General features: G+C 36.5%; 2 protein-coding genes across 3 annotated transcripts in view; one reads left to right on the forward strand and one right to left on the reverse strand.

Annotated features, from left to right (window-relative positions):
- Positions 1 to 2,791: 2,791 nt before the first annotated feature.
- Positions 2,792 to 4,091, reverse strand: LOC120413976 (uncharacterized). The gene is made up of 3 exons (XM_039574983.2): positions 3,391 to 4,091; positions 3,229 to 3,334; positions 2,792 to 2,946 (listed from the first exon to the last, which is right to left on the reverse strand). The coding sequence occupies exons 1-3, from the start codon at positions 3,964 to 3,966 to the stop codon at positions 2,867 to 2,869; spliced, it is 762 nt and encodes a 253-aa protein (XP_039430917.1). The 5' UTR covers positions 3,967 to 4,091; the 3' UTR covers positions 2,792 to 2,866.
- Positions 4,092 to 12,659: 8,568 nt separating this feature from the next.
- Positions 12,660 to 18,010, forward strand: part of LOC120428975 (uncharacterized protein ZK1073.1) — a 123,111-nt gene continuing 117,760 nt past the window's right edge. For both annotated transcript variants that reach the window (XM_052711096.1, XM_052711097.1), the window contains exon 1: positions 12,660 to 12,919. The gene's annotated coding sequence lies outside the window, so the exon portion shown is untranslated. The remainder of the gene's footprint in view (positions 12,920 to 18,010) is intronic.

An 18,010-nucleotide genomic window follows, 5' to 3' on the forward strand; every position in this document is an offset into this window, starting at 1 on the left:
AATGCTGAAAACTCATTAGGAACCATCCATAAACCACGTGGACACTTTGAGGGGGGGGGGGGGTTATGGCGATTGTCCACGCTCCATACAAAAAAGTTTTTTTTTGTATGGACAATTGTCCACGAGGGGGGGGGGGGGGTAGTTGCGATTACCAAAACTAGTGTCCACGTGGTTTGTGGATGGTCCCTTAACAGTACTGACAATATCAGTTTTAAAGAACACAATCCAATTCGAATATCCGATACCCACTGTCGGAGATAAGCCTAGTAGAATTGCTAATAATTGTAAATCCGCTTCATATTGTCTGTGATTAGTTAAATGAACTGTTAATGTTCTGAATTATTCAGTAAAGAAGTTGAACAGAACAATTAGATTATTTGATGTCTAATTATCTGTGAAATGATGAAGAGAATTCGAGCGACCACCATTCACACACACCACGACACGAGCGTGTTATTGGTGAGCGTTACACAAATTCGAGAATGTTGTTGGTTCGGCTCAACGAATTGCTCGTGCGCAGTGATATGAGAGAGGGAGAAACTCTCCAAAACGAAGAGAGATTTCCGGAGAGGGTTCGGTGCTGTGAACCTTTGCCCAGCACAGCGTTCTAGAGAGCGATCAGTCTATTTGCGAGCTTTGAAGAACGAAGTACGCTTTTCGTATTAGGATTTTGAAATGGCTGAGAAAATGGCGTCGCCTCCAAGAAGAGTTACGACACCCACGCGAATAAATTACATCGGATAATCAAATAAAGAAACAGCACCCAGTTTACATGAAGCTTCGTTTGAAATTAAATATTTGCGAATTGCAGACGGTTTGGAACTAAGCGACAGGACACTGTAGGAAACAAAGCTGATCTCTCCCTCTCTCTCTCTATCTCTTGGTCTTTTCATTTATCTCTCGGTCCTGTTTCCTATGTGATAATGTGAAGAGAGCGCTGAAGGAAAAATCTTGCAAAAGGCAAGTCGGATCTGTGACTTTGTCTGAAAAATGTCGACGGGAGATCACGGAGATCACGACAGGTCAACATGCAGCAAAAATTGTTTGAACTAGATTCACGGCTGACGGCGGTTGAACAAAGGCTAGAAGCCCCGAAGAAAGGCTAGAAGCCCTGGAGCGAAGCCGAAGCCTTGATCTTGCCACACAGCCTCGCGCCAGCCTGGCTTACGTCATATCTTCTCACGACATCTCTGCTCACGATTCCCCGGCCCATGTCACCCCGGCTACTACATACAGGGCGGAGGCGCGCAAAATTGAAGAATTGATGGAGATGGTTGTGGGACGATATCCGCATGGGGATGCCATTGAAGCGGCACCAAGATCTTGGTCGTGAGGGGTACCTCGAGTACCTACGCGGTGTGTTCATGTATATGTTCACGCCCGCGCAGCTGGCTACGATTTTTTTGACAAAGAACTTAGTCTTAAAGCTCCATCTGCGGTGACAATCCAAAATTTTTGCATCCTGCTTTTCGGCACTTGAAGTTTACGTCCGTGTTAGGGAAGTGGCATGCAACGCAGTAAGTCATGTTCATGAATTTTCAACACAGTTGCAACAAAAAGCGAATGACGTGGGTATGAGGCTATATGGGTACCAAAACTCATAGTTTTTTTATACTGGTAATGAAAATGGCCATTTTGACAAAATTTGCCACAACCTGGAGTGGCCAGTGCCCTCAGGGAGGTTCTCCCGAGGGGACATTTACTGAACCGTACAAGATTCGGCAATATGGAAATCAAAATTCATGGTTTTTGATACTAGACATGAAAAGTGGCATTTGGACATCATTGGCCACAACTCGGAGTGGCCAGTGCCAAAATTGGAAACGACTTCACTCAATATCTTCGACGGTGTAAGCTGCTCCTCTGTGATGTTGCCGCTCGGGTGTGCAAAACAGATATTCAATGGAATCCAGCTTTGCAAGTAGATTTACCCCGAAATTAACAAGCAACTTCAAATGTGTGTGTGTGTGTGTGTGTCAGCGCGCTGTCAAAAAATCGAAGCCTACTGCGCTATACTCGGCAATATTCTGGCTACAACAAGCAAGCGAACTACACGAGTTTAGGCAATATGGGTATCGAACTTCATGGTTTTGATACGGAACATGAAGATAAATGAAACGATCTCAACCTCATCTTAATCTCATCTCAATCTCATCTCAATCTCATCTCAATCTCATCTCAATCTCATCTCAATCTCATCTCAATCTCATCTCAATCTCATCTCAATCTCATCTCAATCTCATCTCAATCTCATCTCAATCTCATCTCAATCTCATCTCAATCTCATCTCAATCTCATCTCAATCTCATCTCAATCTCATCTCAATCTCATCTCAATCTCATCTCAATCTCATCTCAATCTCATCTCAATCTCATCTCAATCTCATCTCAATCTCATCTCAATCTCATCTCAATCTCATCTCAATCTCATCTCAATCTCAATCTCATCTCAATCTCATCTCAATCTCATCTCAATCTCATCTCAATCTCATCTCAATCTCATCTCAATCTCATCTCAATCTCATCTCAATCTCATCTCAATCTCATCTCAATCTCATCTCAATCTCATCTCAATCTCATCTCAATCTCATCTCAATCTCATCTCAATCTCATCTCAATCTCATCTCAATCTCATCTCAATCTCATCTCAATCTCATCTCAATCTCATCTCAATCTCATCTCAATCTCATCTCAATCTCATCTCAATCTCATCTCAATCTCATCTCAATCTCATCTCAATCTCATCTCAATCTCATCTCAATCTTTGTTTTTTTTGTATTGTTTTGGTCAATTTAGAAAAGCTTTGAATTGTAATCGTTTTTTTTTATTAATTCTGTTGTATTATTAGTTTATATAAACATTTCAAATCATGGTCTAAAAACCTCCACCATCAATGGAAAGCACTTCTCCTCGGGTACCTCCTGTCCAACAACGATAGATACATCACCTGAAAAAATCAATTGCAACTTTTGTAAACAGTACGAGAACCAAGCTTCACGATAACAGTTGATTGAGTACACCCAAACAAAAGTCTTTTTGACACGCAGTACAAAAAGCGAATCATATCACTTATTATCAGCAGTTCTGACATTAATTGTTTCGTCATAATGAGGGGACTTCATTTTTCATTTGGGTGTAGAACAGTCAATTAGATCTGAAGTGTTTATGATAAAAGAATGCCCAAACTGATCATAAACTCTGGTTGCAAAAGATAATGGAAACAGTTTACCTTGCGGACAAGCACTGAGTGCTACCAGCAAATCCATATCAGCAATAAACTCGATAAAGTCACCCTTCCGAGCTGGGCTTGGCTTGCAGAAGTACTGCTGGGTATCCTACGACAAACGTAAACATAATAAAGCCATCGTTAAAAAACGGTCCTTTATCTTACCCTGGTGAATCCAGTGCACATGAAAATGTTCCACACATCATGAACATCGGATTCCTCCAGCCCGAACTGCTTGACCGCTTCCACCAGATAGCTGTGGCAACTTCCAAACCGTTCCCGTCCCGTTATCAACTTGTACGTGTAATCATCACACCTCGTCCCGATCACATCGTGCAACGCTCCACCATCCTTATCGATGCCGTACTCGGCCAAGGAATCCCGCACAAACGTGGCCATCGGTCGCAAGTACGGAAAGCAACTCCACAGCCGGTCATAAACCCGCAAATGGGACGCGTGCAACTGCCGCGTCTTCCCGGAGTAGAACCGCTCCCGAGGATCGTCCAAATTCCAAAAGTTCAAATCGCCAACCTGGGGACCTTCGTTCAACGAAACCCGACACAGGTCACCCGCGCGTAACTTCCAGGCTTTGGCGGATTTCCGTGGAACCACCAGCTGCTGAACCAGGGTTCCGGCCAGGGCGGCCGATCGGCGCGTTTGGCACCACTCCGGGGAGACGATGGCGGCCGCCGGTTTGTCGTAGCAGATTGTCGGTTCGAACTGCTGGAAGGTGCGTTGCATTGTGATGGTCCGCTCGGAGGAAGGTGATAACGAAGACTGATGGTTTATTTATATTCTTCTCAATGTAGTTGTTTTATATTACACAGTTTGTCTGGATTGATTTGGTATGGGTAATTTAAATATCCCTTGCAACTAAACATTTAAAAAAAAAGTTGAAGGTATTAAGAGCGAGTCCACGAGCAAAGCATACCCATCTCATATCGACCTCACCAATATGCCTGAAAATTTCAGGAGTTGTTTGTACATATAAAACTAGCATCTGATCAAAATAGGAGCACTCTAGGACAACGAGAAGAAGGGCAAATCAGGACACAACGTTTAAAGGTTAAAAAACGTCAAAAATCTTAAAAAGGCTGTAACTTAGGCAAAATTAAATCAAATTTCAAAATTCAAAAAACATCTGAAAGGGCTTAAAAATGCAACAAAATGCGGTGTGGAGCATTCGGGTGTATTATGATTGTATGGAAAAAAAATTCAAAATTTAGTGAGCACAGCAACTTTTCAGTTCAGTGCTGAAATTGTATTGATTTTATAGATTTTCTTAGAAAAAATCGGAAATAACATTTTAAAATGGCTATATCTCGAGAACTACATCAGCAAACCTTCTGAAACTTGGCCCAGATAAGCTTGGCAGTCATATGAAGCAAAATTTATCATTATCTTGAAATTCTTATTATAAAATGGGTCGAAATTGTATTTTTGTTATAGATTTTCGTAGAAAAATCAGAGATAACATTCTAAAATGGCTGTATCCCAAGAACTACATATGAAGCATAGGGACCTACATAGGGAAATGAAATGTTCTGGAAGAAATTTCAAACACCCAAAGTCATTCAAATTTAAGGTTGAAAAACTTGTAGTTTTTCTTTGCGCACTTTTCTTGTACCGAACAAGCACAAACATAACAAAAACTACCAGATTATTATCAACAACAGTTTTACAATGCTTGTGATTGTTATAAGTCTCTTTTTTTGCCAAAATTATTTTAAATTGATTCCAACCTTGTTCTTACACGATCTTGTTGCTCGATTGGAACTCCGATTTGACAGTTCGATTGGAACCCTGAGAGTGACATTTCGCCTCTCCATATAGGCTCTCTAATGAAGCAAAGTCCATAATTATCTCGAAATGCATATTCTTTATGGTGCTCAAATTCTAAAGATTGTTTTGGATTTCTTACCGGCCCAATTCCAAGGTCATTGGGCATTGTCTGGCCCCTCCTAAGCATAGAGTAAGAACTAGACGGGTCCTCGAACTAACTTTAAACTTCCAATCCCATCAGGCAAAACAGGCATCAGCGCGTAACTGTAACGTAACTGAAAAGTTTATTGAAGATCGACAGACAGAGAGTCCACTGTTGTTCAATAATCAAACCTACCAATTAGAAAAGTGAGACTTTTAGGGTTTACTAAATTAGAAAAACAAAAGGGGCTGAAATTGGAAAAATGGTGGCACACGTTGAATTCACACAATGCCTTGTCGTTTGCGACCTCTTTGCTGGACAGTTCGGATGAAGCATTTCAACAAAGGAGTGCAGTCGCGGTGCTCAAAATACCGTTATAGAAAAATGTAAATTAAAACATTCGTTGATATAGCCCTTTATGCACGACCCCTTCGTTCAAAAATTACGTCCATTAATAGGGGGAGGTGGGGGGGGGGGTGTTGTCTAGCGTTTGTGACAGCCCAGTTTAAGGTAAAGGAAAAAATGCGTGACAGGGGGGAGAGGGAAGGGTGGGAGGGGGTCTGAAATACCGAAAATCTCTGAACGTAATATTTGAACAAACCCTTAAGATGTAACATCCGATTTTGAATAAGAAAACAAAACAATCTCTAGAATTTCAGCACTATAAAGAATATGCATTTCGAGATAATGATGGATTTTGCTTCATATGTCTGTCAAGTATCTCGTTGCCAAGGCGTCATCCATAAAGTATGTCACGCGAAAATCGGCCAAAATTAACCCCCCTTCCCCCCTATGTCACACTTTGTCACACAAGGTTGAACCTCCCCTCAAAAAGTTCGTCACATTTTGCCAAACCCCCGCCCCCCTTGTTTTTGATGGGATTTTTTATAGTTTTTATTTCTTTAAACTCTCATAATTTTGGTATTTTTGCCAATTTTAATATGAAAAAAAGTTGTCTAACTATTCATTTTTTAAGAATAAACATTGCAATATAAAAAACAGTTTTGTATCTTTTAAAAATTAGAAAACCTGTTATAACATTCAAGTATTAAAAAATCTTGAAAACTGTTTTTCACAGCTTTGTATCTAATAAGTTCAAATCATTTATAGCTGTTTTCTTGTGAACACTCTGCTTTCAAAGCATTTATTTTTATCGAGCAAGAATTTGGAAAATATTGAAGTTCCAGCTGAAAAAAAAAAGTTACTATATAATAAATTAAAATGTGAAACCGTAAACCGGGGTGACTTTGATAGGATTTCAATTTGTTTTTGGAATATTTTCCAACAGGTAAGGTTTTTCTCAAGATTATTATTTTTAAAACATGTACTGGGATAGGCCACACAAAGTCCATACACTATTTCGAAAAAAAAGTTTTTTCAACAGTGTTTAGAAAAATAGTTACGTTAAAAATTCTTAGTTTAAATTCCGGGGTGACTTTGATAGTCAAAGTTTTTCTTGTTAAAATCATATTTAAGATGTTCAAACTTTATTTGAACGTTAAATGTACCATCACTAAAGTAGCTGATATAGTTTTAAGAAAAAAACCAATGTTTATATTTAGTTAACTATGTTTATAAGCTTTTAAACAAAATACATATAAATTTTAGGTAAAATTGTTAAAAAGTCGGAATTTTTCCTGACTTTTGTTAAAACTAGTTTTGTTTATAAAATTATCGATTTATATTGCATTTTATACTGAATTCAAATCACGAATCACAAATTTTCACATTTTACATTAAATTTATTTAACTGAAATTGCCTACAAATTTGGAGTTTTTTTTTAATTGTGTTTCAAAAACTAATATTATTTATTATTTACAAACTTATTTTACCTGTTCCTAGTGGAAAATTGTCCAAAGATTCCTAAAATGCATTCCGTTTTCCGATTCGAAATCATGTTCATTGAGAAAATCATGACACTTTGAGAAGTTTAAAATAATGGCTTTTATCAACATTTTAACTAAATTTTATTTTTTTCAAAATTTTATGAAAAATTCCCTAGAACACTTCTCTACCACGGTCAGTATGATTCTAAACAATTCCATACGTATTTTAATTATACTATTCATTTTGTGGAAAATCGCAAACTTATCAAAGTCACCCCGTTTTACGGTACTTCTAAATAATAGTAAGCAAACAATTTTAGAAAAAATGGATTTAGTTTAATTGTGTACATTTCGAATTAATATTATGCTATCATAAAAAAACCTACACTCAAAAAAAATGAGTTCGCGTAAACGTGAACAGCGTTCATGCCACCGGGAACCAGGAAGAAAACTGTTCAACTTTTATAGTGCATTGCACCATGAAAGTGAACAGTTTTCTTCCTGGTTCCCGTTGGCATGAACGCTGTTCACGTTTACGCGAACTCATTTATTTGAGTGTAGCGTGACGTCACAGTCTCGCAAACCCCCCTCCCCCCTTAAGAGCGTACGTACTTTATGGATGACGCCCAAGTTTAGGAAGGTTTTGAGACAAAGCCATTTTAAAATATTATTTCCGACTTTTTCTGCGGATGGTGTAAGGAATCGATAGACACCAAAATCTCGGATTGCATATTTTTGGCTTCCTCACTAAGGTAAGGCTATAATCCTGCTCTAAAAATGAACTTTTCACAGAAATCTCGTAGACCCAGCTTCATGTATACCTATCGACTTAGAATCGAAAACTGAACAAATGTCTGTATGTGTGTGTGACCAAAATTCTCACTGAGTTTTCGCAGCACTGACTGAACCGATTTTGGTCAAACCAGTTGCATTCGATTGGGTTTAAGGTCCCATACGTACCTATTGATTTTTATAAAGTTTCGATATGTAGTTCAAATGTTATGTATAAAAATGTGTTTTTGTATTCATACGGAAGTTGGATAAGTGACCGGAAATCGATTCAAATATCCTAATGTTATACATCGTTGGTTAGTTCGCAAGACCTTTTCAACGAGTCAAAAACATCAAAGATCTGGCAACCCTGTCTCGAGTTATGACCACTTAAGTGATATTTATGTACTTTTTTGAGGCCGTATCTCACTTAAATGTTTTAAAACTATGTCCGGATCTATCATCCAACCAACCGTTGGTTAGGTAATCGAAAGACCTTTCGAACGAGTCCAAAACATTGAAGATCGGGAAACCCTGTCTCGAGTTATGACCACTTGAGTGATATTTATGTACTTTTTTGAGGCCGTATCTCACTCAATGTATTAAAACTAAATACGGATCCATCATCCAACAAACCGTTGGTTAGGTAATCGAAAGACCTTTCCAAAGAGTCCAAAACATTGAAGATCTGGCTGGATGGATTTTTCAAGAAGATTCCATAACACTTTGTGTGGGTTGGGTGGTTTGGTGTGAACCACGAAAAACCATCGGGGTCAAAATTTCTCGAAAAAATGTCACGTGGTTTATGCACGACCCCTTAAGTATAACCACTAAACTATGCTAAAAAGATTTAGAATTTTAAATCCAACATGGCGGCCAAAATAGCGGTGATCAAATATTGAAAAAATCCATTTTGTATTTTAATAGGAAATCAACTATTCAAATCGGACTAAATGGGGTCGCAGATTCGAGTTTGATGTTAAAAGTAAGAAAATAAAATAATACGAAAAAAATCGTGATCAGGGACAATAATTACCCCTTACGACGAAGTTGCACGCAAATCGTAGAGGGGTCGGCGCAACAGCTGCGTGAGTTGGTGGAGAATTACCCGTTGATTTCAAAATTTTGTTAGGTTCAATAATGCAAGTTTAATAGCGTTTTCTACAACCACCACTTCAAGAATCCACTCCCACCCAAAGCAAATCTAAGAACGATGTTTCGTATTCCACACACGCATCAACGGTTAAAATGCGTTCTTTTTCGGCGCCCCACTCACTGACACCGACCAGCACTCTTCTCCCCTCTTCTCAGTAAACGCTTAGTGGTTAATTATAATTAGTGTACGCGAAAACGCGCGCGCGCTAGTCTGGGTGCAGCTGCGAAGACTAATTTCTAGAATGCCGCAGAAGATGTGCCGAGTGTTGTTGAACAGAATTTTTTGTTTGTTTCTGTACTCGAGTCCCGTTTCAAGCCAAGTGGTGGAAAGATTCGGGAGGTGTCTTGGTATTTCTTTGATTGTGGCAAATAGGGAGCGTGGGGTGTGGAAGAAACGGGAATAGTAAACAGAGTCGTTTTTATGCACACTTGGGTACACAGTACACATATACTTAAAAAACTGAACCGAAGGGAGCGAATAGTATCAGGGTAGGGGTACAGATAATTGGTAAATTTGCTAATTTATTAAGGTTTGATATTGAGCTATAGCCAAATTCCCAATTTCAAGCATGATTTTCAATAGTTTTAATCAAAAAGTTTTGTAAAAATGTAACATTTTTCTACATGCAATTTTGTAAAAATCAATGAAAGATAATTCAAAATCTAGAGGAATTTATACTATGAAATTTACTTTTATGTTAGAAATAAGAGCATCATATTTGGTTAAACACACAAAGAAATTTTAATTTATTTTGCACTTTTGCACAGAGTTATTTGAAACATTTTCATATTTTTTAATTTTAAGTTATTTTGCTTTGAAATATTTTTTAACGGTGCACATCAACCAGAGCTTTTGCACCCAGATTTTAGTTACAGACATTTTAGTATCTTCAAAACTACGGATACTATCGACATATTTTTTTATTCATCCCCTAAAGTACTGTCCACACAGTAATTTACAACAAAGTTTGATTAATTTTACAATCCCGTTATTGCAGGATTGGGTCCGTAAGTTTGACAATTTTGGAATAAGAAGACAACAACTTCCTTCGTTGCTGTGCACCCTTTTAACCGTTATTTTTATTTGTTTTAATGATTAAGTTATTTTTTAAGAGATTGACACTTATTTTACAACGCCAATCCGATATTTTTATTATTTTTAACTAAATTGTTAAATTTATTTTTTGTTAAAAAATGTATCAATAACCTCTTACAAGTTGTTACAACCAAAAAAACTTTGAAGACGTTTTAAAATAGTAAATGTCTGGAGTTTTTTTTAAAGGTCTTATTAACAAAATTTTCATAAGTTCCTTTTTGAGTGTTTTTGAATACACCTGACTTAAGGCGGTTCTAAAAACATCCAAAACGCAAAACTTGAAAATTTTGTTTATAGGACCTTTTCAAAGAAAACTATAGATGCGTAATTTTTGGCCAAATAAAACTTGAATTGCCTAAAAAATTAATTGCATAAAATATTAATGTATATGATAAGTATTTTTATCAACATCGATAAAACTAAAACTAAAAAAGTTATTTTTAGAGCTGCTTATGTGCTCTGAAAACAAACAACTAACTCTGAACATTCATTTTTGTTTTTATTGGTTGAAAGTCACAGCCTTTTCAATTTTAAAACAACGCAATTTCAAAACTAAATGATTTCGAAAAACCTTAGGTCAAATTTAATGCACGAGGTTGCTTGTGAAAGGGGAAATTGTGCTGAAAATATCTCAAAGGTCATTTTTGAAATTCGAGATGTCTTTATTTTTAAATTTCAAAAATTTCCATTAAAAAACTATATGTTTTAATGTTGAAATTAATCATATTTCATAGAAACCCAAAATGTGACTCTAATTCAATATTTTGAAAATTTTGGTATTCTGAACACTTATATATATTAAAGTACCAAATTCCTAAATTCTAGGAATTTTGGCTCCTTTCCTTATTTAGTAATTGGGTTGTTAGGATTATTTAATGAGAAAAGGAGGCAAAATTCCTAGAATGTAAGAATTTGGTACTTTTTTTTTAAATTTCAGTGAAGGCTGATTGAGCCAAAACCACATCACACGTTGTTCAGGGTTCCAATCGAGCTCTCAAATCAGGGTACCATTCTAGCGGCAAGAGCTGGAAAAAATATGTCACTTTCAATTATTTTATTTCAAAACATCATATAGAACATCTATTTTTTTAAACCTTTGTAAACAATAATAATTGAAATAAGGGAGAAAAAATTCTTTTCTAATTATCTTTGTTCTTTTTAGTCACGATTACATTATCTATGGAATGTTTTCATTCTTTCCTAAAAAAAGAAAAAAAAAGAGAAGAAAACATAGATGCTGTAACAATCAAAGTTTATGTCAAAATTGGTTTAAAAATCAGGGAAATATTTTCAAAAAACTAAACAATTTCAATGGGAATAGAAGTCTAATCAACTGAAAACAATTTGAAATGCATTTTTCTGCATTGATAATCAGATTTAGCATGTTTGGGCTCTTTTAAACATATTTTGATTTGTATGAAATTCCAACGTACAGTATCGCGAGAAGTTTTTTTTCTCGTCCATGCTTACATATTTTTTAAACTAATGATTCCGAAACAACTGGGCTGGTGCATAATGCAATTTTTAAAACTTTTTTTATTCAAATAACCTAAGTTTGCAGTTTAGAATCAAGGGACATAATCTTCAAAAAATATTTGCAACATGAAATTAAATTTGCAATGGCCTAAACAATTTGGAGCAGAGTGAAAATAATAAAAAATCTATTTTTAGGGAAAGTTAGTCTAGGAAACAGTTAATTAAATTTGTTTCTTAAATTATTTAAGCATATTTATTTAACTTTTTCAAATATGGCAAGATACAATAAAATTTAAATTGTTTTTGTTAGATGGAAAAGCTAGGTTATGTTTACTGTAAACTGTTTTGTAGAATTTGCATGATATTTATTTTTATTTATTTTTTATGAGCTTGGACTGTTCAAACTTCTTAGGCATTTTTTATTTGGCAGCAGCATAATTATTTAAGCACTTATGATACTTTCTTGATAGAAATTCAGAAAATATGGCTTTATTATTTTTTTTTTTAATTTGATTACAACCCCAAAAATTGTTAGGGAATAGAACAGTCTTATTGTAATTGCAACTCATGAGTTATGGCCGAGAATCAGATAGTTAAAGTTACCGTTTTACCGTTACCGTTTTTACCGTTTTTTTTACTTTTAACTTCAAAGAATTTGTTTAAAATGGGTAATTTTATAACATGATATTGACTTCAAATTGCCTTACTTTACACTGCTGGTGGTATTGGGATGCTTTTCCAATCAATCGTAGTTTTACAACGTAACTTTGTCATTAACCCTAATGAAGGCTAGGCTGTAAAAAAGTTTAGTTTGATATGATCAAATTTGAGTTTATGCAGGCAAGTCAACTGTTTGTCCTTCGTCGCTTCTCTCACCCTGGCCATCAACGGCGCCCACCTTGTCAGAATGCAGGATGAGAACTGTTAAGATCTTCGTTCTTGTAACAGGACCACAACATACCCGCTTACCCTAGCAGAAGCAGCAGTCTTGCTGCAGTCCCGAAAACGTCGCAGTTGCCGGTCGGTCGGTCGTAAACCGCTGTGGCACAAGGAGGTGGTGTGGGTGCAACGGGTCGGCTTTTGGGTGCGGCCGTTCCGCCACCATCACCCGGCTGCGAGACAGGGACGGCACGAAAACATCAACTTCGCGCGGCGAGGTTCCGAGCGATTTTCAACGCCTTACCGAGCTCAGTTTGATTTGTGTAATCTAATCGAAAGATTGTCCGGGTTGAAGTTTGTTCTCGGGGAAGATCGCGCGCGATTTTTAAATTCTGGGAGTTTAGTGGTTTTTACAAGTGTTGTGGTCGTCTGTGATTGTTGATTTGTCCTTAAGGTTCGCGGTGATCTTTCCAAAAGATCTTAATTAAGAAATAAGTCGGCGTGACATTGAACTTCACCGCGGTTTCCGAAAATAGATCGAGCAGTTGCAACAGTGCAGTGGGAAAGTGAGTGTGTGCATCGGCGGAAACCTGTCAAAGCCGACAACAAGTGTTTCCTTTGTAGAAGCCGTACTGACGGACGGTCAGTTAAATTTAGCTGATCGTCCGTCTAATTGATTGTAATCGATCGCGAAGTCGATTTCGTCTCAGCTCGAAACATCTGCTGTCCCGTCCGGATATCAACGACTCAAGGAAATTCGATTCAGCCAATTGATTGGAACTGCTAAGGACTACTTAAGGGAAAGTAGATCATCGGCTACTAAATGGCATGGTCATCTTCTTCGAATCATTTTGAATCCCCAAAACCCAAAATTCAGCGAAAGAAGAAAGTTTTATTTTTAAAAACTTGCACCACGAATCAACCCACAACAGTGTCAGTGGAAAATTTCGCAAAAAAAATCTCGCGATATTATTGACAGAAGCTTCTTTCGGTGGCCGCCGAATTCGGTTGACCTTTTGACTTGCCGTATTTCTCGTACGTGTACGACGAATTGGCAAAAGTTGAAACTGCAAGGAAGTCGCGTGTTTGCTGCCACCACTGCGGTGGTGATACCGATATGCCAACAACAGCTGCAGGTTCCGTGACTGAATGAGTGGCGTACGGCGATCTCCCCCTCGCGCGCGTACGACTATAAATATTATTGATTTGAGGCAAGTTTTGCTGCGGTAATCGTTTTTGTGGATTTAATTGGATGGCGGACCTCAAATAGCTGCACTAGTTTGAGTCTTGGATTGGCACTTCGTTTTGGCGAATCTTTGGATTCGATCGGTTTCTTATCAGCTCGAGAGATTCTCGAGTGTGGTTTATAATGTATTCATAAATATTTAAACAACGAATAAAGAAAACACAAATCTGAGAATATGTTTGTAACTTAATCAGTTGCATAAATACTGTTTATTTACAAACAATGAAATAAATCAAGATTTTTTTTACGTTATCAAGTGTGTAGTAATGTTGGTTTTTTAGCCAGAACGAACCGATGAAATCGTTTAAATTTCTTCTTAGGGTTTCAACACAAATCTAACCTTGTTTCCCAAATGATCTTAACTTTACATGAAATCCATAGCATTTTTTGAAGGTTATTCTTCTTCTAGGAAATGTTTTTTTGACAATACTTAAGAGCGAGATTTTCTACAGTGTGTCATTGGTTGTGTCGAGGAGTCCCTATTTGGATCAAACTTTTTGTTTGATATTGGGGTTATAAAATATTTATTTTCAACAGTAATTTGCAAAAGCTATGAGGAAAAGTCAAACCGATCCCGGATCTTTGTGGCACATTTTACAGTGATTTAATCAAGTTTCACGAAAATGCGAGCAATTTTAATATTGTTAATGTTATTGTGACTTCAAACTTCAATGCCCGTTTTACCTTAATTCCCTGAGTCGTACAGGGCTGTTATTTGGCATGAGCTCATTAATCTCGAATTAGTTTTTAAAAAGACCTAAGAACCATTGGTAAACTAAGCCCTTTTTACATCGATATTCGTCCTTCTTATGAATAACCAATTTGAAAATGCTTGAGATTATTCATCTACACGTCCTTCAAATGCTCTAAACTAAAAACAAATGAAATATTGTTTCAATTAAGAGAAAAACGAAAATAAATGCCGGAGGTCACGGTGGCTCTTACGGCTTTTTGAAAACTCACCCGAGATTTTATGTATAGACAAAAAAACGCTGAATGGTTCATCCAAATCGGGGCACCTCGATACAAACCTCTCTAGAACTGACCGAGTCATATGGCTTCTAATCAGAAAGGGTCTGTTTTAAAGCTTTTTAAGGCTCTGGAAGGCATCATTCCAGATCGGCCATTTGGCGGCCATGTTTGTTTTAGAAAAACATTCAAATCTTGAATCAGAATGTTTCAATCAAAAATTGGTTTTCTTTGTGTTGTGTGTAGAAGCATTTCAAATATCGCGATTATTTTTTCATTTCAATTTACTATTTCTGAACCCTGAATTCAGAACCATCATTGACAGTCATTGCCCCAAAAGTGAAGGACACCTTCTACGACCTTAAATCACGATCATTGTAGTAAAGGTAAAAATAAACTTTTGGGTAAGCAAATTTGAAGATTTTTTTTACGTATCATATAATGGGGTACTCAAAATTTAAGTACAGTGTTGCTCGTGTTGCGTTTGAAGTTTTAAAATTCATTTTTCCTCTTTGAACGAGTACTTGCTGGAAAACTGACAATTGCAATCGATCGCTGAGAGTTTTTGTTTACATATAATTCAATCAAAACCTCAGGGTAAATTGAATATTTCTTACTGAGGGAAGGCTTTAAAATCAAATTTGAATTTTAATTTTTGTATTTTTTTTTAATCCGGCTAAAACTTTCATGGTGCTTTCGGTATGCCCAAAGAAGCCATTTTGCATCATTAGTTTGTCCATATAGTTTTCCATAAAAATTTGGCAGCTGTCCATACAAAAATAATGTATGAAAATTCAAAAATCTGTGTGTTTTGAAGGAATTTTTTGATCGATTTGGTGTCTTCGGCAAAGTTGTAGTTATGGATAAGGACTACACTGAATAAAATGATACACGGTAAAAAAAATTGGTGAAACTTTTTGTCACTCAACCTTGATTTGCAAAAAACAACTATTTTTATTTTTTTTCATTTTTGGAAATGTTTTAGGGGACATCAAATGCCAACTTTCCAGAAATTTCCAGGTTGTGCAAAAAATCTTTGACCGAGTTATGATTTTTTGAATCAATACTGAGTTTTAAAAAAAATCAAAATATTGGTCGCAAAGATTGGTGCGTTGGAAGTGGGGACACGAAGTCGTGATTATTAAGGTTATTTTTTTTGTGTGCTTATGTGTCGCTGTTCGTATGGGGTTAGTGCATAATTTGTAAAGGGAGCGCGTGGTCGTAAAAAATATTCGGAGTGAAAAGTGATTTTTTGTGTGCCTTTTGTCGTGAATTGTTTGTGTTTCTTGCTTTTTTTGCGGTGAAAAAGCCATTTCTATATAATAATTGAAAGACGCACTAACAAGTTTAAAAAGTCGAGTTAATAGTGGAGCAAAATAACTGTGTGTGAGTGATTTTGTGTGTTAACCAGAAAGACCTTCCCATAGCATCGTTGCTCGGAAGGCTCGCCGACGGGTCTGTTATGAAAGTCCTCCCCATAGCGTCGTAGCTCGGGAGGCATCGAAAAGCCAATACCTTATCCTACAAACCAAAAAAAAAAAAAAAAAAATCACGTGATGCTTGAAGGAGATGCTGTGGATTCAACGGTCTCAAGCGGTATCAACAAGTATATAGCGAAAAACTATGTGCTTGATGAGTCTGCAACTTCAACTATCGGACTAACATTCCTCCCTTTCGTTGAACTGCAGGCTTCTTGGGAGGGCGCCGGTATTGACTAATAAAGAAGGGATCTTCAGAGGTTAAACAGTGAACGGATGGTTGGCTCCCACTGATCATTTTTGATTCATTGTTTAACTTCAGCTGATCTGTCAATAACGGAGTAGCAGCTCATTGGCAGTCAACCATGCTCATGCTCATGCTCATGCTCAAGTCGAAATATTGGTCGCAAAAGATAGTCAACTTCTTTTTTCGATGTAAAATCGAATTTGCAATAAAAAAGTACAGAAGTTTACAGAATTTTCTCAGCTTTTCAAAAATATTTTTCTCAAAAGTGGGCAAACATGGGCACTGATTTAAAAAAAATTAACAGCTGCGATTTTTTTCAAAAAAATTACCTAAAAATGGTTTTTACTTAAAACGGTGCACTTTATCAAAATTTCACTTGAGTACTTTTTGATTGCAAATTTTATTTTACATCGATTTTTTGAAAAAATCAGTATTGATTAAAAAAATCATGACTCGGTCATACATTTTTTGCACAACCTGGAAATTTCAGAAAAGTTGGCATATGATGTCCCCTAAAACATATCGAAAAATAAAAAAAAATTGTGGGTTTTTTTGCAAATCAAGTTTTAGTGACAAAAAGTTAAATTAAAAATAACAATAAAATTACCGTTTGTCATTTTTTTCAGTGTAGTCCTTATCCATATCTACAACTTTGCCGAAGACACCAAATCGATCAAAAATTCCTTCAAAAGATACAGATTTTTGAATTTTCATAAATCATTTTTGTATAGACAGCTGCCAAATTTGTATGGAAAATTATATGGACAAACTAATGATGCAAAATGGCTTCTTTGGGCATTCCGAAGGCACCAAAAAAGTTTCAGCTGGATTAAAAAATACAAAAAAATCAAATGACCGATATCTGAGAGAATTGCTCAGCTTCCTAATTCGACCTCCTAGACCCACCTTCACGTATACATATCGACTCAGAATCAAATTCTGAGCAAATGTTTGTGCGTGTGTATGTCTGTAAGTCCGTGCACCGAAAAAATGCACTCAATTATCTCCGGACTGGCAGAACCGATTTGACCGTAAAGTACTTCAAAATTTATGCTAAAATATTCGTTAAAACCAGTTTTGTTTATACAAATATCAGTTTATATTGCATTTTAAACTGAATTCGAAGCACGAATCAAAAGTTTTCACACTTTATATGAAATTTGTTCATCTGAAAATGCCTATAAATTTGTAGATTTTTTTGGTTATATTTCAAAATCACATAATATTTATTATTTACAAGCTTATTTTACCTTCTCCTAGAGGAAAATTGTCCAAAGAATCCAAAAATGTATTCCGATATCCGATTCAAAATCATGTTCATTTAGAAAATCATGACACTTTGAGAAGATTAAAATAATGCTTTGCCGAGCTACCGGGGTCGTGAGGTTACGGGTTTCGCCTTGTAAGTGGAAGGTGATGGGTTCGATTCCTGTCTGGCTCTCTCACTCACTCACTGGGAATACTGACCGGTCGGGGATGGGTTTCGACTAGCGGCGTGCTGGATTTCCAATCCAGAGGTCGTGAGTTCGATTCTCGTATCGGGATGATAAAGTTTAAAAAAAAGCTATTCATTAACATTTTTTTAAATTATTGTCAATTAACTTTTTAAACTTTTCAAAATTATGTGAAAAGTTCTTACTTTGAGTCAGTATGATTCCAAACCATTCCGTACGTATTTAATTTGTACTCTTAATTTTGCGGAAATATCTAAAAAATA

The sequence above is a fragment of the Culex pipiens genome, chromosome 3, assembly GCF_016801865.2.
Source record: "Culex pipiens pallens isolate TS chromosome 3, TS_CPP_V2, whole genome shotgun sequence".
Taxonomy (NCBI): Eukaryota; Metazoa; Arthropoda; class Insecta; order Diptera; family Culicidae; genus Culex; species Culex pipiens.